This window comes from Malaclemys terrapin, chromosome 8, assembly GCF_027887155.1.
Source record: "Malaclemys terrapin pileata isolate rMalTer1 chromosome 8, rMalTer1.hap1, whole genome shotgun sequence".
NCBI classification, from domain to species: Eukaryota; Metazoa; Chordata; order Testudines; family Emydidae; genus Malaclemys; species Malaclemys terrapin.
In genome coordinates, this window is record NC_071512.1 from 51,174,137 (window position 1) to 51,196,434 (window position 22,298).

At 42.1% G+C, this 22,298-nt stretch overlaps 1 protein-coding gene across 2 annotated transcripts in view; it reads right to left on the bottom strand.

Moving 5' to 3' along the window:
- COP1 (COP1 E3 ubiquitin ligase) overlaps window positions 1-22,298 on the bottom strand; it is a 210,664-nt gene that overhangs the window by 43,058 nt on the left and 145,308 nt on the right. For both annotated transcript variants that reach the window (XM_054037628.1, XM_054037629.1), the window contains exons 17-18: window positions 13,461-13,585; window positions 12,177-12,337 (exon numbers count right to left, since the gene is read on the bottom strand). In XM_054037628.1, coding sequence (XP_053893603.1) covers window positions 12,177-12,337; window positions 13,461-13,585 — 286 coding nt within the window. The remainder of the gene's footprint in view (window positions 1-12,176; window positions 12,338-13,460; window positions 13,586-22,298) is intronic.

The window sequence follows — 22,298 nt, forward strand, 5'->3', positions numbered from 1 at the left end:
ACGCGTCTCTGCCAGGACTACTTCCAGTATTGAAACCCCTCATCAGATTCAAAGAGTCACTAGTTAAACTACTAGCAATTCCTCTGCAAAGGATATTCCTCTATTTCCATTGATTCTGAAATGTTGTCATGAAAAATTCTCCAGCTGATTTCCAAGAGTTAGGTGTAAATTGTTCTAAGATATTTTTGTTTTAAAGCTTACAATAGTAGCTGTCTTGTACTGACAGAAGAAGAACCAGGCTAAAGCATGGTATGCATTGTTATTCCTCAAGGATGAGCTTTTAAGAAACTCTCAGCATTGGCATTAAACCAATACCAATTGCTTTTGGAGAAAAAAAAATACACTCCCAACTTTACAAAACTTCAAGGTAAAGAATTACAGATACCCTGTTTCCCCGAAAATAAGACAGTGTCTTATATTAATTTTTGCTCCCAAAGATGCGCTAGGTCTTATTTTCAGGGGATGTCTTATTTTTCAGAAATGAAAAATGCCTTATTATCGGTGGATGCCTTATTATCGGGGAGGTCTTATTATCGGGGGGATGCCTTATATTACAACGAGAGGCAAACTGTAAGTAGGCCTTATTTTCGGAGGATGTCTTATTTTCGGGGAAACAGGGTATATTGGGTACACATTAACTAATTCATTCAAAAGATTTTATTTTAAATAAGAATTTAATTGTTAAGTGGTGTTGATTTATGGAGTCTAAGCTGTGATTGCAAGAAACTGGTGTTCCAGTAGTCTGTGTTAATTGGTATCAAAACTGTAGCTCAAAATTAAAAAGGCCTGCCCCAGGTAAGTTCAAAGTTCACTTCCTGCTAATGGCTAATGACAGAAATTTCATTAGGAACCAAAATTTTTGCCTGGTACCTGAAGGGAAAATATACATTTACCGGTTAATTCAAATTCTTGCTATCAATCAATCAATAGGTTTCAGGGCCATTACACTTCCAGGGCATTCATTCCCCAGTCAGTTCAGAGCACAGTTCAAAACTGACCTCATTTTTTAAACCCAGGGACTTTGTCATTTCATCCCACTCTTGCTCATCCACCGGCAGTCTCCTGTACCAACCCTGAAAGCTTGTGTGGAAACAACAGTCTTGTCCTCTGTAGCTCCTATTCTTCTTGAACCACACCCTTTTATCTGCTTCACTTTACTTTCCATCTTTTTGCAAATCTTAGGGAGAGGACATTTTCGCCCTGGTATATGCCAATTTCTTTGTCTGCCTTTATTAAAACATGGCATAACTATATTTTCCAAATGTCCAGAGGTTGGCCAGGACTGCCCAGAAGTTTTACGCATTAGCCAACCGGCACTCAGTCCCAACCAGAGCCATGTGCTCAGTTACTTAAAAATAAAAATGTGAGTGATACAAGAAGAAGGCAGAAGGCTAGAGGCTGCCCACCTAGCCTTTACTTTGACTCGACCCCAAGTTTGCCCTTTGCTGGAGCATGCGACCCAGGGAGTAGATGCAAGGAGAGTAGGCAGAGTGACCACACAACCTGGCTGGCACCGGCAGAGATGCATTGTTTTGGAGGGGGCAGTTCTCCATTCCACCCTAGAATCTCCATATCAGGGCTGAGAGGAACAGAGATGGTGATGCAGAAAGGGGGACCACATCACAGGTAGAGGTGACTTAAGGAATGGGGAAGACATCAAACATACTCCATTTCCCGAGGGAAACCTGTGGGCTCCTTTCATACAGATTATGGGAGGATGCTGCCTGAAGGTTGCTGGGGGAGAGAGTAACAAATCTCTCCATCCATATAAAGGCAAATGGTTGGGGGAAATCTGGGGCATGGGGGAGAGAGCCTCCAAAGCTTCTGACAAGTATTGGAACTTCTGGATGTTTACCTGAAATCCAAACTTCATGATGCCTTTATAATTAAGGTATTAATTAAATAATTAAAACCTATCAGGGTGTATACCAACGCTCTGGGAGCAGGGAGCCTTGTGGAAATTCTCCTGGGAAGGCGGTGGAATTGACAGTTGTCTTTAAAACTAAGATTTGTAAACTCTTTGGGGTTGAGACTCTGCATACTTCCAGATGGAATCAAGGAATCAATTCTGAAGCACTTAGAGGAGAGGAAAGTTATCAGGAACACTCAGCATGGATTCACCAAGGACAAGTCATGCCTCACTAACCTAATTGCCTTCTATGAGGAGATAACTGACTCCGTGGATGAGGGGAAAGCCGTGGATGTGTTATTCCTTGACTTTAGCAAAGCTTTTGATATGGTCTCCCACAGTATTCTTGCCACCAAGTTAAAGAAGTATGGGTTGGATGAATGGACTATAAGGTGGACAGAAAGCTGGCTAGATTGTCGGGCTCAACGGGTAGCGATCAACGGTTCCATGTCTAGTTGGCAGCCGGTTTCAAGTGAAGTGCCCAAGGGGTCGGTCCTGGGGCCCGTTTTGTTCAATATCTTCATTAATGATCTGGAGGATGGCGTGGACTGCACTCACAGCAAGTTTGCAGATGACACTAAACTGGGAGGAGTGGTAGATACGCTGGAGGGTAGGGATAGGCTACAGAGGGACCTAGACAAATTAGAGGATTGGGCCAAAAGAAACCTGATGAGGTTCAACAAGGACGAGTGCAGAGTCATGCACTTAGGACGGAAGAATCCCATGCACTGTTACAGACTAGGGACCGAATGGCTAGGAAGCAGTTCTGCAGAAAAGGACCTAGGGGTTACAGTGGACGAGAAGCTGCATATGTGTCAACAGTGTGCCCTTGTTGCCAAGAAGGCCAACGGCATTTTGGTTTGTATAAGTAGGGGCATTGCCAGCAGATCAAGGGACATGATCATTCCCCTCTATTCGACATTGGTGAGGCCTCATCTGGAGTACTGTGTCCAGTTTTGGGCCCCACACTACAAGGAGGATGTGGAAAAATTGGAAAGAGTCAACAAAAATGATTAGGGGGCTGGAGCACATGACTTATGAGGAGAGGCTGAGGGAACTGGGATTGTTTAGTCTGCAGAAGAGAAGAATGGGGAGGGGTGGGGGGGGATTTGATAGCTGCTTTCAACTACCTGAAGCGGGTTCCAAAGAGGATGGATCTAGACTGTTCTCAGTGGTACCTGATTACCTGATGACAGAACAAGGAATAATGGTCTCAAGTTGCAGTTGTGGAGGTTTAGGTTGGATATTAGGAAAAACTTTTTCACTGGGAGGGTGGTGAAGCACTGGAATGGGTTACCTAGGGAATGTGGTGGAATCTCCTTCCTTAGAGGTTTTTAAGATCAGGCTTGACAAAGCCCTGGCTGGGATGATTTAGTTGGGAATTGGTCCTACTTTGAGCAGGGGGTTGGACTAGATGACCTCCTGAGGTCCCCTGCAACCCTGATATTCTATGATTCTATGTATACAGTGCCTAACACAAGGGGGCTCTAAACTTGACTCTGGCCCTGGATGCTACTGTAAAATAAGTATCTGATATTAATAAAAATAGTATGAAACACATTTTATGTGAAAGACTACACAAACTAAAGTGGTATATTATATCTTGTAATACAATGGTACAATGGGGAATTAAGGACAGAGTTGGTCTCATCACTGAATTTCCTGGCTTTTGTGGTTTAATTCTAACCTTTATTTTATAATAGTTAAAGCACAAAAGAGACCGTGCTTTAACCACATTCTATTTAATAATTAATTGCTTCTTATTAAAATACCAGAGATCCAGAAGAAGAGAAACTTCTACTCACAAATTTAACAAGAACTGTGCAAAGGTATTTCTTTGTGTCCCCATTCACAATGAATACTGTAACAATATGATTCTTGCTGTGCAAGTTCGCATGTCTCAAGTTCAGGAAATAACAGGAACAGTAAGACCTTGGTTATGTTAGCAGTGAACTATAATGTACACTCACTGCAACTCTACCAGTGGGCTCAATGGCTGAAAAGTAATGTTGACAGTTCTCAGATTTCTACCACTATGCCAGTCATTAATGACTGAAAAACAGATGACTGATAAAAATGCTTCTGGTCTATCTAATGATTAGCATTGCTGGTCATGCACTGGTGATGAATGACAGTTAAGAAGTTTGCTGGTGTAAATGTTGCCTCAGTTCAAAAAAACCCTTCAACTTTGATATCTCTTTTCAACTCACAAAAGACCCCTAGGCAATTTATAAAGGTCAAGCTTAAAAATGTCCAGTCCCCTTCTTTTTTTACGAAGGGAAAAAAGACTTTAGATTAAGTTTGTGAAAATAGACTTGGAACCCAAGAGGAAAAAATAGGACCCATTCCTTTGATAAGACTATTCTCAAATCCAAGCTAGAGTGATTTCAGAGCACTGCAGCGGAGGCAGTGGGGAAGAATAGGTCTTTTAGTGCCGAACAATAGCATCAGTGTGGTCAAACAATTGACATAGCAGTATAAAAACATTTAATCTGAATCTAGGAAAGGAAGGATTAAAAATGATGCATTATTGCATCAACTAGCGGTCCTCAAACCAGCCGGAAATCTGGAACAACAAAAATGCTGCGATACAGTTTCTCCAATTGCACTGCAGATGGGGAAGAGATGTCAATTTTAGTAGTAAAATGGTTAGCCACAGAGGAAGAGGAAAGATAGAAATGGATGGTCTCCTGACACATGATTTATCCCTGCATACACCGAATAGCAGTGGACGGGGAATTTGTGGCAGTTCTGAGACCCATTCATGTCAGCAAGTATCACCTTTACAGGAGAAACCTCAAAAGGTTACTGGGCCCGGGGAGAGAATAAATGAAAAAATACTGGAGATTTTTTTTTCATAAAAAAGGGATAAAAAATAAAATCCTTCTAAATCCTGTAATTTGCATAATCACATTATCTAGAGGGTCTTGCATAAGGACTAAGGTGTCAAAACACTGAAATTTTAAGATAGCAAGTGAGCCACTAATAATAGAGCATAATTTTCTCACGTAGCTCTCAATAGTTGGACTCCTAGGGCGGTAATGATGAGTAAAGAGTTGCTACATTCAGCTGGGTATTTTCTTTGCTTAATTCTCTCTTTTCATGTAAAAAGCGGAATCCAAGAACGAATATCTCTAAAAGTATATTTGCATTGTACAAATTTAACATGCATTATATACAAATACACACACCTCACTCAGTTTCCTTGAAGACAAGAACATGTCTCATGGAATTACTTTATGCACAAAATTACACCCTTTCAGCAACAGAGATGTTACACATACTATTACATTTCCAATCTAGGAACTTTACAAACCAAGTAAGTCTCAAATGTATTTTATGATGCTCTGGGTTAGATTTAAAAAATAAAGATTTAACATTCTCTGTTTAAGAAAATGAGATTGACAAGACTTGCATAGCTCCTTTAAGAGGCTTGAGGAAAACAGAATGGAATGAAATAAAATGCAGTAACAAGATCTTACTGCAAGGTGCTAAGCAAAAAGTAGAGGAATCTGCTTGAGTGAAAGGATGAAAAGTTGTTGGGCTTTTAAACATAACTAGAAAGAACTTGATGTGGCCAGAGAGAAAAAAAAAAGAGTGCAGCAGAGAAGAGCTGGGAGCCATCATGTTGACAAGTCAGCTTCTCAGCAGGTCTAAACTCCAAAGCAGGCAAACTCCACAAGGAGGAGAGAAGCATTTGAAGAAATTCTAGGCAAAGGCAGAGGAACTCTGAGCACATTTAAGCATATCTCATTTTTCTGGGAAAGGATTCTCAGATTGCCACAACCTTGATAAACTGTTAATTATGTATTTCAACCAGAAGAGTGAAGAGGGAGCCAAACACCAGCCCCCTTGTGGCTGTATGAAGGAGATGCAAGGCAGCCTGGGAGTGAAGATCTAGAATTCAGTGCAGCAAAAGATCAGAGTGCATGATTAGGTTTGACCAGCAATGTCAGGATAAAGTGAAGGCAGACTTGTGAGAAGTGTAACCTATGATAATGACTCAACAGTTGTGAGTAGGAGAGGAGAAACTTGGATAAAGCAGGGAATGGCAGAGGCCCTCACAGAGATGCTTGGAATGGGACAGCAAGTACTACAGCTGCCAGTGATCACCCGGAGACAGGATCTGATTGAGAGGCCAGAGGAATCAAAGGACAGTACAGTTCTGGTATTGTATTGTGAGTACCTCTCTCACACAAATCTCAGATTACTTTCTAGATAAGCTTTAATTACCATCTAAACAACTCCATTTGAGAATTCTGCATGAAAAATACTGGTTTAATTTGTAAATCAAAACTGCTAGCTGTCTTGAGATTATTTTAAACCCCAGCTTTTGCAACAGACCACAGCTAAGTGGAGTGAAAAAGAAAATCCTTTGAATTTTTGGAAATCTTAACTGAAACTAAGATTTCAGATTAACAGAACTACAATTAAAATCAGGGCAGGTTGTTTTAGATTAGAGTAAGGGTTTGGTTATTTGGGAATAGTAAGGGAAGTTTTACGTTAATATTAATAACTCTTCCAAATTAATTAATAGCTAAGAACTGCAATGAATCCAGCAAAAGGGAGTCAATTTGCCGATTGTAAATTATCGAAGTCCCATGTTTACTAGCCAGCTCATGTGTACCATATTTATTCATTCTGTGGGAAACAAAATGGATAACCCATGGAAAGTAGTTAATAGAGAATAAGGGTACTTGTAAATGAAGGTTTACTGTAGAATAATTACATGTTTTTAAAGAACATGTAATTAATTTTATTAATTTTTAATGACATTTAGAGAACTGAAATCTGAGATGCTACCTAGAAATAAGATGACTGTTAATGGTAATAGGATTGTCAACTGTTGTAATTTTGGCTAAAGAAAGGAAAGCTGGTTTCCTGAAGTAGCAATCCAAAGAGGTGTGTAACACGACCCTTTCTGAAGAGTTGTTTATAAAACCTAGAACAGGGTAACCTGAAATTCAGAGTAAGGAGTCCATGGGTGTTTGCTATCTTAGTCAGAGTGGCTGGTGGGAAATCATTTCTCTAATATTTCATGGAACAACTTGGGTAAAGGGACCTGCCACACAAACTTGTGACCTGTTTTACCTTCTGTAGGGGACAACTACAATCTTACCAGAAGCCCCCCAGACGTAATACAGCAGTGGTGCAGGGAGGGAGATGGATATGGAGACACTTGTGTCATATAACAGCATCTAAATGAGCCTTGAGACCTCCTAAAAAGTCAATTCCTGTGCCGCTCATTGGTAGTTAGATGTTAGCTTCCCAGACTGCTAAACTACCACTGATTTGAAGAACCCTTAGACAGGAACACAGACCAGTTTTCTATTCGCCCAGTCTGCATCTCAGCTCTTCAAGATGTTTTTACAAAGCTGCAAAACGACTTCTCTATCATCTAGTGAATACACAATTAAAAGCATTCCACCCAAATGTCAGATGACCTTTAAACAAAGTACAGTATATAGTCCTAGTGCTTCTCCAGTTAAGAAAACTGGAAGACCTAATTTAAAACAAAAATGCACAATGCTATTGTCAATATATTTTCTTTTTTGTCTTTAAAAAGATACAAACCTTTGCTTAGGCTAATTTACTTAGCATATTCTTCGCTTATCTGCATCTCCTTGCTGCTTATCAAAGTCCTGATATTTCTGCTTGGAAAGTCTTTCCCAAGCTAACCTGCTTATCTGTGGTAATGAACACTCATGCAAACAGGCACAAAATTAAATGGCTTCTTTACAGCGATTATGATAGATTGAGCCCTGCTTAATCTACATAATCAAATTGCTTCTGTGTTCAGCAATAATACCTTTTCTGCTGCCCAGGGAGCAGCCAATGCTCTCCCAAAAGCTCCCTTCTGAGAAACGCCAACTGCAGTGGAAAGGAGGAGGGTTATTTAAGAGGTAATGGAGCAGCAGATGTACGCAGTGCACCTTTAACTCTGAACGTAACAAGCCAGGTCAGAGTGAAGGGTGTCTACCTCTCAGGAGGCATGGAAATATCATGCAGGAGAATAAGTAGAAACCAAGTACAAGAGGTTCTCCTCAGGGAACTACCTATATTCCAATTGTCTATCGCAGACAAACACCTTAAATGGACCCTCCCCCACATACATGCATTTTAAGAAGACACATTTCTGCTTGCCTAGCATTGTTCTAGAAGTAATGCTTCATTTCCTTTCCCTCGGTAAGAAAGCCATGTGTGTTTCCACTATTTTCTTACTGTGTTTACACTCTAATAGAACAGCAGAATTTATTAACAACTCCAATACTAGAATTGAAGTTTTACATCAAGCTGGCTGTCTTACCAGTGTTTTAGGGAGCATTTTTTTCTTCTGTTAAGCAGAGACTTCTTAGAGCCAGGCATGTACATTATAAACCTCTCAGCTTAGAAGTTAAAGGTATGCGTTTAGGGCAGATGACAGGGTCAGAAGTTCTGGAGCATATCCCTGACTCTGCCATTAACTTATTCTGCAACTCTTTGGGGGTAAAAATTTTCTAGACTGGCTTCTAATTTTAGGTGGCCTACCAATTTTCAGAGTTGCTGAGTATCAGCGGCTCCCACCAACTTCAACTGTAAGCCACTTTAGAAAATGTGCATATTAGACTCTCTATGACTCAATTTACCCATCTATAAAGGGTGAGTATACTTACCAAAACAAGTGCTCAGAGAATTAGTTCACTGATTTATCTAAAGTGTTTAAGATCTCCAAAAGGCATGGTACAAGACCAAAGTAGTAGTATACTAACTACTGTATGTTTAATACAAACTATTACCAAAATGTACAATTTTCTGGCCACTCTAGTGTCTCAGAGGCAGTGCTCTGGCAGGGAGCACTGCGCTCAGCTTTTTGGGAGAGGAATGGTCTTGATCAATCTGGCCAATTATGGATTGGTATTGACAGATGCAGAAGAAACACCATGTCCAGCCCTCTACAGATGGAAAGATGACAGCTGTGACAGAGGATCTCAAGAGGATGGAAAGAGGGAAGAGAAAGAAACTCAGGGCTCCAATGATGATTCAAAGGATTCCTTACACACACACACACACACACACACACAGCCACCTTCTCTCGAATCCCTTACATCAGAAGGAAGTGTAAATTAATTTATTTCTGTTAGTTTCAGTGGGCATTTGATGGGAAAGCGGATGCAGATGTTAGGAATCACATGAAAAGCACTTGGTTCAAATGGAGGGAGTTGATGGGAATTCTCTGACACAAAAATGTGCCAAGCAAATTAGGCCAGACGTGATGTATGGCTGGCATTCTAACCCAATGAGGAAGAGAGAACAACTTCACACTGCGGAAATGAGATTGCTCAGGTGGATGCTGGGTAAGACAAGGGCTGAGAAGTACAACATGAAATGGTACGAGTCACGATGCAGGTAGCCCCCATCATAGAAAAGCTGAGGTAGTATCAATTGAGATGGCTAGGCCAGCTGAGACAGTGAGGTGCGAGATATGTTGGCAAGAGGGTACAAGAACTAGTAGTTACAGGACAAATACCATAAGGAAGACCCAGAAAAAGGTGGTTTGAAATACTGAAGGAGGACATGAAGAAGGTCAGTGTCACGTTGGAAGATGCACTTGACAGGAATGCCTGGAGCCATAGAACAAGAGCTGCCAACCCAGACAAAAAGGACAAGGCAAAGAAGCAGCAACTTCTGTGGGCGTTTTAACTATCTGAAGGGTTTTTATTTTTCTTGGATCTCAGATTTTGCACTTTAAGTGGATACAGATACTTATACTTTGAGGAAAGCATCAGAACTTAAAACTTGTTCCTCCCTTCTCAGTTGGTAAGGCTACTGAGTTAGAGAACGGTCCACAGCAACATTACAGGGAAACAATCAACTCTGGGCAACGTTGGGGAATCCTGAGGCAAAGCTAATACACTGTATTTCTATGCTGCCCTTCATCTGAAGAAGCAATTTACAAATATAAGCAAGCTAAGTCTGAACACTCATGTGAGGTAGGTAGAGTAAGTTTTATAGATAGGGATATGGAAGCAGAGAGTAAGAGACTTCCTCAAGGTCACAGAAAGTCTGTGGCAAAGCCAGGAATAGAACTTCTCGACTCCCATACTGGGGAGACTGCTACAATACCATCACCTCTTCCAAGCATATTCCATGATTCATTAAAACACATGCCACCTTCCAGGGGCGCTCACATAGGTCTGAAGTCTCCTTAGAAAAGAGCATGACATCACAAGAAAAATGTAAGGGAGTGAAGAATAAGGAAACATTCTCCTTGAAAGGGGTATTGTGAATGTAGACCAGCTTTCTGAATCTCCCTCTCTGCAGCACAATAAAGCAACACACCAAGTGCACTAGTGAGGTTTGAGCAAGATCCACTGCACCATGGCAAGTGACTTGTGTTTGAAAATAAGCATGTGTGGGTACATTCAGAAGGAATAGCACTTAGCTCAGTGATAGCTGGATGTACTATAAAAAAAGATACACGAGAGCCTCCTGGTAAAAAGCAAATCACATTGCTGGCTGACTCACGAAACAGTGCAAGTGCAGTATGTAGAGAAGCATGGGAGGTACTACATTCAGAGGTATAATGCTGAAGCAGAAAAACTCAGCATGTGGCTCTCTAGCCACATGCAGCTTTTCATAGCTCTCTTTCCAAACCAGAAGGTGATGCTCTGGTTGCCACAGGAGAAAAATATGGTAATTTAAAACAAAACCTACGGGGAAACGTGGGAACTAATGACAGACAAAATTAGGCTTCTCAAGAATGGTGACAGACTGAATGCCAGAGAGCTCAGTGAGCTCTAACTATTGTAATAATTGCTGAGCGCACCCTTTATTGAGCTGATTTTATTGTTACTTTATGATACATTTGTTACATAAAATTTTGCATTTGAGTTGTGTTGAATACTCTAGTAGCGCTCTACAACTCTGTTCAACAGTTTTTCAGCTGCTTACGTTAGAGTGCCACTCAGACTAAAAGCACGATAGAAGTGGGAGAGATCGAGAGCAATGAGAATCAGAGGAAAAGGTAAGGAGAAGTAATCAAAAGGGCACAATTGATCCCTATTGTCTGGAGCAAAGGTGTACATTGTAGTCAGAGGACAGGCTGGCTGGAAATATTGCAGCAAAGAAAAGAAAGGTGAAAGGGAAGCTTATAGATGCAGTGGGTTACTTCAAGGCTTTCACTAGTGGAGATCTGGGTTGAAAGTCACGTAGTTTCTATTGTCCACTTGAGACTTCGCATCCATTTATCTACATAAGAAAGTCACCTCAAAACCTTGCTTATGATCCAAAAGATTATTAGCCCTATTGGTACCCTTACAATTAAAGCAGCCTATTTTTTCCTCTGACTTTAAAGTTAGAGATACAAAGTTCAGATCCAGATCCAAATTCTCTCAGCACTAGAAAGTTTTAGTTTGGGGAGCTTGGTTCAGGACCATTTATTTGAAATAGTCTCATGCTATTTATGATTGTGAGGGCACTTCCAGTATACCGTAAACACAGATAAGCAGTTGTTAACTTGCTAAAAATATTACCTTTCTGGCTGCAATTTCTCTGGTTTGTTCTCAGTCCAAATGCTCTCTTCACAAGTTTATACAAATTCCATTTAGCTATTTGAAATACCCAAGAATGAATCCCCCACCCCCAATTAAGGAGCTCATCTGAAAACACTTATGCACATGAGTAAGTTTACAGAGGTGTTTTTTACATGCAACTTTAGAAAGCTCTTTTTAAACACTCCAGCTCAAAATCAGCGTATTTTTCAATAGTCATAAGCTTTAGAGTGAGAAACACACTGAAAGTGCAGTGGTACACTACAAGAGAAGCATGCACTCTGTATATTTGGAACAAAGTTAATTGAAATAGTAACTGAGATAATGTAGCTGGTGCTTATCTCAGACATTATTAGGGTGTGAAATCCCACATAGATGAGATAACATTTAAACATGCATGGTGAATTGACTTGAATGTGATCATATACAAAATTCATATAAAAATGAAACAAGGAAATTAAATGCCAAAAAACTGCATTAATGCATCACTATGGTTGAGATTTTAAATGCACAAACTCTGAGTACCACAACCTTTTGAATTTCCCAATTTTAACAACTATTACACTGCAGTTCCATATATATATATTTTTTAAATATATAGATATAGATATACACACACACCTTGGAATATAACTGGGAAAAAACAAAAATAGAGCCAACCTTCAATAACACCATCTTAAATGAACATAAAATATTCACCCAGAAGCAATCTTGGTAAAAATAAGCAGAAAACTTACCCCATCTGGCAGTGCCCTCCAGCACACAGCACTGACAAACTCATTTGTATCATCCTCTTTCCGGTCCTTGTCCAGGACGCTTTTGACTGTGTCAAATTTAAAAGTCAGAAGTGTCTTTGAGAGGCCCTTGTAGTACAGGTAGAGGGAGTTATTTTCGCTTCCTATAAATACAAGCAAATCAATAAAATAAGTTCTAGAAATGGACCCCTGATAAGCAAGTCTTTTTAGATCTTTTAGTGAGAATGTAGAGAATTATTTCAGCCTAGTTCCTGCGAGTTTAATTGCCACCTCTACCTCCGATCACTGATAGCTGCTGCAACTAGAGTACAGGATCACTACAGGGTGGATGTCCAGGTTACTATGTTATAATTACAAGGGAATCAATACACAATTACAACACTGTTTTGGTAAGACTTTAACCTTGTTCCATAACTTTGGCAGACTTGAAAAGGCAGGGAGCATAATTAAAGACCCCATGTGCAAATTGCACAGATGTCAGTGGAACTCAGATGGGAGATGGCAGCACAGCAGCAACATTTAGGGGGATCTTTTCACCAGTGGTGGAATTGTTTCAACTCCTAATCCAGCAATAATTGGTTTAACTATCCCAGAGAGGCAAGTCCACCATTGTGCACTGCAGCAGGAGATGCAGACTTACGTAGGTCTGACTGTCAGTTTTAACAGTAGGAAGAGAGAAATCTCCTCTGTGGAAGCTAGTTGTGGTTTTAAAAGGATTTATTTGGTCTTCTAGAAAGCAGTCTGAATAAAGGGAACTGAACTGGTTTGTCTATGCAGAGTGCTATGCTAAATGACACACAAGACTGTCCACCCCCAGGATCATCCAACTGGTATAGAATCCTGACCTTCCCTAAAAGGACTTGGAGGGATTTTTTAGTTTAATTATTTTTAAAAAACAAAAAGACTAATTTTAAAATTAGTTTAATTATGATTTAAAATTATTATTAAAAATATTATTTTGAATAAATTATTATTCATGCCAGCTATGTAGAGACTGTGAACTTACCTGTGGACTTTTCAGTGAAAGTCTGGTGGTTAAAGCAAATCATGTAAGTTAGGCCAGAACTGGAGTAAGTGCACACTACTGTATGGCCACTACTTTTTATACTATTCTCTAGGGCAAAGGCTGAGGGGAGAGGCTAAGAATAATCCTGTATTTTTTAAGATGTCTCAAGTACAGAGTTCATTTTTATGCATACTTTTCATTAGAAGTAGTGCAAGCCCTGAGGAGCCATGCAAACATTTTTGGGTGGATGCTCTACTCACCACAGGCGATGTAGTCTCCGTTGGACGCCAGACCTACAAAATTCTTCTCATTGATGTGACCCTTGAAAGAGCGCAGGCAGTGTGGTTTCCCTACATTCCACAGCTTCAGCTGACTGTCTGTTGACCTGCAATCATCAGTACAGAAAAGTCAGAATGTTACCATAAGACAGGGGACTCCAATTTGAATTGTGATTTCTTAGTGTGATACTTACAACTCTCCTATAACATACTTGATCAAGTCAAGGAGGTTTTACCTGATTTCATGTCTTGCTCAAAGTGAATTAGTGAAAGTATCACATTAGATTAAAGCCTGTCAAATGGGTGACTAGGCTGCACAAAAAACTATCCCAACAAGGTTATTCCTTTCTCCAATGCTGCTGTCAATATCACTTTCCTCCACTTCACTCATTCTCATAACCCTGGGCCATCTTTGATTCCTTATCCCCACACATCCAGGACATTATCAGATGTTTCTTCCTCTACAATATAGCCACAATCTGTTCCTCCCTTTCGGCCCTGCTAGTGAAAATACTTGTCCATGTGCTTACCTCCTGCGTTGAATATTGTGACCTCCTCCTCTAGGTTCCCTAAGAGTATGGCACTCACCTCTAGTCCATCTAAACCTCAGCAGCTAAAATTAACCTCTTGTTTATGAGATGTCACTTATTTTTAAATCCCTCCACTGCATCCCCTATTTCTCAGTCTGCCTTCAAGCCCCTGCACAGGTTCTGGGCAGGGTTAACATCTCTGATCTCATTTATCGTGTTCCCTTTAACCCACAAACAAAACCAGCCTCAACAGCCCTTTTTCCACTGACTCCAGCCTTCATGTCTTCTTTCTCTTTGCCCTCAATGCACAAAATGACCTTCCAATCCCACTGCAAAAGGCTTCCATGCCTCTCCTCATTCAAATTCTTCTTACTGACTCACTTATGTCCTCCACAAACACTACCCCACATCAAGCTCCTCTATCCCATCACTGTCCAAGGAAGTGGGAAAAACAAGTTAACTCAGTTTTTTGGATCTCCCAGTATTGTCCTGTCTTCATTATGCCTCAGGGTTTTATAGTAATATTAAATATTTATAGTATGGTTGCATCCAGAACCCATGACTAGGATCAGGCCCCACTGTTCTAGGTATAAGTGCAGTTCCTGCCCCAAAGTTTCTTGTACAACTCAAATATATTTTCCACCCACCCCCATGCCTACAAATTGGCAGTGATAGTTTCATTTACTACATATCTTTGACGGATTCAATTGCACATAGACCATTAAGTTATCACCACTGTGACTACTTTTAACAATGCAAGCCTTCAGCATCTCACAACCCATCAGAACTAGAAATGGAAGGTTTATACCTATAGAAAAGGGAAATTTCCAAGTGCTGCACAAGACCACAGCCCTTCTCGACCCAGTAGGTCCTAAGACATTACATTTGTTCCATTGTGAATAAAATATCTGGGTAGTTTCTAAAATGTATCATAATTCCTCTCTCCATCAGAGTCCTCAAATATTGGAACTTGGGGTAATAATGCCAAGCAGCAGGATAACAAAAAAAAAAACTTAACTCAGATTTTTTATTGCAGTAAGTGGTATATGAAGACTCCATGATGGTGTAGTATAGAGGTTTTATTAGTACTAACCTCTCATAGCTTACTCACAAGTGAGTAACATGCCAATCTAGTATGCATATGCTAATCAATATATTCCCATAGACAAAAACTGGTTAAAAGGAGCTAATATTGCTTCAGGGCACATCCCAAGTCACTCAAACCCTTATAATTCAGGAAGCAACAAGTAAGGGGAAAATCTCCCATATTCTGCGACACCCATAGAATATCGCCAATGGCACAATTACTGCCCCCACAGGAACAATCATTTTTATCTCCAAAATATACCCCAAACCCCTACATACTGCAACATGGCTGTAACTCATGCAAACCTTATCTCAGACCTCAAACAAACCGTTACAATTATAACAGATGAGGAGAGAGGTGTAGTTTGATTTGTTAGACATTTGTAACAATAGCATGAAATCAGAGTGAACATTCTGATTTATATCTTTTGTTACTGGGACTCAGGAAGAGAGAAAATTACTTACTTTATACTAACTAGAAGTTCTTCAAGGTGCGTGTGGCCCTTATCTGTATTCCACTCAGCGTATGCATGTGCTCCATGGGCCCAGAGTTGAAGAATTTTTGAAAGCATTGTCCATTGGTCTGTGCATGCACCCTCACTCTCCTCTCATGCCTCCAACCCAGGTGATAAAGAACGGAGCAGACAAAGTGCCTCTCCAGTTTCTTCTGTACGGTGAATCCAAGAATGAGCCAAAGCAGAGGGGAAGAGAGCAGGTAGTGGAATACGGACCACACATCTAGAAGAATCTTCAGTTACAGTAAAAAGCAACAGAGGGTCCTGTGGCACCTTTAAGATTAACAGAAGTATTGGGAGTATAAGCTTTCGTGGGTAAGAACCTCACTTCTTCAGATGCCACGAAAGCTTATGCTCCCAATACTTCTGTTAGTCTTAAAGGTGCCACAGGACCCTCTGTTGCTTTTTACAGATTCAGACTAACACAGCTACCCCTCTGATACAGTTACAGTAAGTTAACTTTCTCTTCTCCTTCAAGTACTGGCCCCTTTGTGTATTCCACTGTGAGTGACTGACAGCACTACTTAAGTACAGTAACTCCTCACTTAACGTTGTCATTATGTTCCTGAAAAATGCGACTAAGTGAAATGATGTTAAGCGAATCCAATTTCCCCATAAGAATTAATGTAAATGGGGGGGGTTCCAGGGCAGCTTCCCCTACTCTACAAGCACCAGCAGCGGGGGACTTAACTCTCAGCCCGCCCACTCCACCCCTTCCTCCAAGCCCCCACCCTTGACTCACCTCTTCTCCCCCCACCTCCTCCCCCTTTACTTCGCATGCTGCATCCTGGCTCCTCCCCTCCCTTCTAAACGCAGCAAGCCAGCTAATTGCCGGGTTCGGGAGGCAGGAGAGGAAGGGGGAGCCTGTGCACCGAGTCCTCATTCCTCCCCCTCTTCTGCCCGGGGCAATCAGCTGGCTTGCGGTGTTCGGGAGGCAGGGGACGGAGGGGGAGCCTGCATGCTGAGTCCTCGCTCCTCCTCCCCATCCTGCCTCCAAAACACCGCAAGCCAGCTGACTGCCACCGGCAGGAGAGGGAGGGGGGGAAGCGTGTTGAGTCCTCGCTCCTCCCCCCTCCCTCCTGCCTGAGGCAATCAGCTGGCTTGAGGCGTTTGGGAGGCAGGGGAGCCTGCATGCCGAGTCCTCCCCCCTGCCTCCAAAACGCCGCAAGACACCTGATTGCCGTGGGCAGGAGGCGGGGGGAGGAGGGGGAAGGCGCCGATCCGCAGGGTCTGCCAGTGGGCGGGAGGCCCTGGTGGGGGGTGGATAGGGAGGCTGCCAGTTGTGGAGAAAGCAGGCAGCCAAACAATGTAAGAGTGGAGCATTGCACAACTTTAAATGAGTATGTTCCCTAATTGATCAGTAACGTAACGAAACAATGTTAAGCAGGACGACTTTAAGTGAGGAGTTACTGTAGGAGGATGCAGGTGGCAGAGCCGACTGAAAGACCACTGTCCCAAAAAGCACATCAGTGGAGGAGAAAATTGTCTCACAAGTGTGCAGATGGAACTCTACAAAGTTGCTTTGCAAATGTAAAGTAAAGGTACTTCCTGAAGCGATGCCATTGAGGTCACTTGTGCTCCTGTACAAGAAGCCCTCACCCCCCTGAGGGGGAGGAAGATGTGACAGCTGATAGAGTATGATACAGCCTGATATCCATTTAGAGATCCTCTGAGATGATATAGTTTGACCTCAGACTCTTTCAGCTAAGGCGATAAGAAGTCTCAGTGATTTTCTGATTGGCTATATCCTTTGCAGGTAAAAGGTTAAGGATTGTCGCATTTCAAGGGAATGAAGTCTACTCTTCGTCATATGCTTCTGGTTCAGGAAAAAACAGGAAAGTGAACTGACTGGATTAGTCGAAACTCAAACTACTTTGGGGGTGAACTTAGGATGTAAACACAATGAAATTGTGTCTCTAGGGAATATAGCGTAAGGTGGATCTGCCAACAGTGCTCTGAGCACACACCCCTTCCTGGCTGAGGTGATGGCTACCAGGAATACAACATTCATCGATAGAGATATGGAACATGCAGCTAGTGGTTTCAAGGGAGGCATAGTGAGCACCAAAAGAACAAGGGTTAAGTCCCACTGAGAAGATTTCCTTACTGGTGGAAAGGTTCTGATTAGACCCTTCCAGAATCTTATGCTCCCAATGGGGTCAGTGGGTGAGCAAAAAATGAGCAACCATGTGAAGGTGGGTGGTATGCACTGACTGCTACCCGGTGGACCATAAATCTTGACTTTAGTAAAGCTTTTGATACGGTCTCGCATGACCTTCTCATAAACAAACTATGGAAATGCAGCCTAGATGGAGCTACTATAAGGTGAGTGCAAAACTGGTTGGAAAACTGTTCCGAGAGAATAGTTATCAGTGGTTCACAGTCATGCTGGAAGGGTATAATGAGTGGGGTCCCACAGGGATTAGTTCTCGGTCCAGTTCTGTTCAATATCTTCATCAGTGATTTAGATAATGGTATAGAGAGTACACTTATAAAGTTCATGGACGATACCAAGCTGGGAGGAGTTGCAAGTGCTTTGGAGGACAGGATTATAACTCAAAATGATCTGGACAAACTGGAAAAATGGTCTGAAGTAAATAGGATTACATTCAAAAAGAACAAATGCAAAGTACTCCATTTAGGAAGGAACAATCAGTTGCACACATACAAAATGGGAAAGGACTGCCTAGGAAGGAGTATTGTGGAAAGAGATGGGGGGGGGGGGGGGAGGGCTGGTCATAGTGGACCAAAAGCTAAATATGAGTCAGTGTTCTACTGTTGCAAAAAAGAGAACATCCTTCTGGGATATATTAGCAGGAGTGTTGTAAGCAAGACACGAGAAGTAATTCTTCCGCTCTACTCTGCGCGGATTAGGCCTCAACTGGAGTATTGTGTCCAGTTCTGGAAGCCACATTTCAGGAAAGATGTGGACAAACTGGAGAGAGTCCAGAGAAGAGCAACAAAAATGATTAAAGGTCTAGAAAACATGACCCATAAGGGAAGATTGAAAAAAATTGGGTTTGTTTAGTCTGGAAAAAGAGACAGGGGACATGATAACAGTTTTCAAATACATAAAAGGTTGTTACAAGGAGGAGGGAGAAGAATTGTTCTTCTTAACCTCTGGAGGATAGGACAAGAAGCAATGAACTTAAATTGCAGCAAGGGAGGTTTTGGTTGGACATTAAGAAAAACTTCCTAACTGTCAGGGTAGTTAAGCACTGGAATAAATTGCCTAGGGAGGTTGTGGAATCTCCATCACTGGAGATTTTTAAGAACAGGTTAGACAAACACCTGTCAGGAACGGTCTAGATAATACTTAGTCCTGCCTTGAGTGCAGGGGACTGGACTAGATGACCTCTTGATGTCCCTTCCAGTCCTATGATTCTATGATAAAGAGTTAATAGAAAGACTAGCTGTTTTGAGGGAAAGACGACAGTCCAGAATAAGGGGGGGATACTCGCAGCTTTTGGGGATACTTTTTTTCGTGCCCACAAAGAGAAATGCTTCTGTTTGGCTAAGTAGCATTTTCTAGTGGAATCTTCTTCTATTAGCAAGGATGCTTTGCACTGCTAGAGAGCATGAACATAGAGTTGATGCCCATTCAAAATCCAGCCCTTGAGACAGAGTGCTGGGGGGACTGGGATGCTTGATTCCATCTTTCACCTGGGTCAGCAGACTGGAAAAGACTGAACTTTGATCGGCAACCAAGACAACATTCACAGGATACTCAGGGACCAAAACTGTGGGCTCAGTTGGGGACAATAAGGATGATTCGTATCTTGTACTGACTAATTTTCTTTAAGACAAGGAATGCAAGGTAGGGAATGCAAAATTCAGATGGTCTGTCTGACCACAGAAGGAGAGCATCGCTGAGAATGATGTGCTAGGGCTCCTCTGGAAAAATATATGTTGCACTTTCTCTTCACTGAGAGGTGGACATGTTCCCATAGAGCAAAATCACTGTTCACTAATGAGTCATGTAACTCCCACTCATGGTTGATAGCAAAGTGTCTGCTGAGGGAATCAGCCACCACAATTTGATTCCCAGGAACGTAAGCTGCCGACAGGGTGATTTGATTACTGATGCACCAGTTGCATAGAGTGACCACTTCCACACACAGGGGAATGGATCTCACTCTGTGCTTTTGGATGTAAAAGACAGTCGTCATACTGTCTGACATTATGAGGCTATGGGGACCTTGAATGAATAGTAGAAAGGCTTTGCAAGCCTCTTGGACAGCCCATAATTCCAAAACGTTGATGTGCATTCTGGCTTCTCGGGCTGTCCAAGCACCCTACAACATGCAGCTGTCCATGTGAGCTCCCCAGTCTAAAAGGGACGCATTTAATGATCATCCTATCTGGTGAGGAGGAAAGGAAGGGAATGCCCATGCATACCTGCTGGGGATTCTTCCACCACAATAGAGATGATTTTATTTTGGTGGAAACAAGTTACTATGCTGCTCATGGACTGTTTGGTGGGTACATGGTTTGAAGCTACGCTTGCAGGCAATGAAGATAGAATCTGGCGAATGGCATAGCATAAGTACATGAAGCCATACAGCCCAGTAGAGAAATTCTGACTGGTGTTCAAGAGTTGCTCATGATCTCATCTATGAAGTCATTCATCACTTGGAACAAATCCATTGGCACATAAGCCTTTGCCCTGACTAAATTGAGGAACCCTCTGACTAATTCGGAAGTCTGTTGGAGTGAGGACAGACTTTTCTGAATTTACAATGACCCCTAGGGGAGACAAGAATTGAAGTATTGGCTAAGTCAACTCATAGGCACCTTGGGAATGAGAAGCTAGTCATCAAGGTAGGGGAAGCCACAATGCCTGATATGGGCGGCTGCTGCTACTACTAAGAACCTTGGTAAAGACCCTGATGGTTGTGAGGCCAAAGAGGCGCACTCTATCGAAAATGGTTGGGGCCCACCATGAATCTGAGAAAACATCGGAGTGTGGGGTCAATGTCCATGTGAAAGTATCAGTCCTTCATATCGAGAGCTGTAAATAACATATCTTTTTCCAGGGATGGGATTATAAATGCCAGTGTGACTATGTAAAATTTCAGTTTGCAAATAAAGACGTTAAGAACACAGAGATTGAGGATGGGTCTCCAGCTGCCCTTCTTTTTGGGTACTAGGAAGTATGTTGAGTAAAAACCCTTTCCTTGGTACGAAGTACCCACTTTATTGCTCGTCACAGTAAGAGAGCTTCTGCCTCTTGTTTGTGAATCTTCTCGCGAGATCAGTCCCTGAAAAGGTGTGAGGATAGGGACTTTGGAGGGGCCAGGAATGCAAATTTGATTGCATAGCCAGAATGGATGCCAGATTAGTTCCTGTACATGCCCACTATTACTGCACTCCAGTTGTGGGAAAAGTGCTTGATAAGCTCCAAAGGGTGTGCGGGAATCAGCAGGTGGTGGCATCACTGGTTTGCAGCACTCCAACTCTCATCAAAAATATTACTTAGATGGGGGCTGGGTTAGTGATATTGCCACAGAAAGTGTGGGAACATGGGACTTCTGAACCCTTTTACTTCTTATGGGGTGGCTCATAAGGCCACTGGAGGTAAAATTATTGATCCATCAGTCTAGGCTTGTATGACTGCCTGTGGAATTTTCTTTTGGGGGCAGGTTTATATATTCCCAGAGAGCAGAAGGCAGCCTTGTAGTCCTTTGTAATGTGCAAGGACTCATCTGTCTAAAAGATGAGTTTCATCAAAGAGCAGGTCCCTCCTTGGTGTTCTGGACTTCTGGGCTATTTTGAAGCATGAAACCACAATTCATGTCACATCACAATGGCAGTAGCCATTGCTCTTGAAGTTGTATCTGCTGCATCTACTGCTGATTGAAGACAACCAACTTGCGTTCCTCAATGAGAGCCTGGAATTGAGCTCTAAACTGTTGCAGAAGTTAGACAATGAGTGCCATGAATTAGGAATAGTTCAGGTGATCATAACTGGCCATCAATGCTTGGTGAGGGGGTATTCTGAATTGAAGGCTAGTAGAAGTGAAGACTTTCCTTCCCAATAAATCAATCATTTACCATCTCTCTCAAATGAAGTAGATTTATGGTGATCCTGTCCATGGCAGCCTTGACAACAGAAGAGTTAGGAATAAGATTAGAAAGAAAATTCCACCCCTCTGGCTAGGACAAATTAACATTTTGCTGCCCTTTAGGGGTAAAAGCACAAGTGGCTGGGGAATGCCAGATTGTTCTATCTGGTTCCAAAATATCTTGTGTGACAGACCCAGACCAGTGGGGTACAGGAGTCTGGTAGAGGGCAAATATACTGGTCACTGGATGAGTAGTTTTCTGTTCCCTGAGTGATCAGAGCAGGGGCTGCACTAGAGTAATCAGGAACTTGCTAGAACCAGTTAAGGCAGGCTAATTAGGACACCTGGAGCCAATTAAGAAGCTGCTAGAATCAATTAAGGCAGGCTAATCAGGGCACCTGGGTTTTAAAAGGAGCTCACTTCAGTTTGTGGTGTGAGTGTGAGGAGCTGGGAGCAAGAGGCGCAAGGAGCTGAGAGTGAGAGGGTGCGCTGCTGGAGGACTGAGGAACACAAGCGTTATTAGACACCAGGAGGAAGGACTTGTGGTGAGAATAAGGAAGGTGTTTGGAGGAGGCCATGGGGAAGTAGCCCAGGGAGTTGTAGCTGTCATGCAGCTGTTACAGG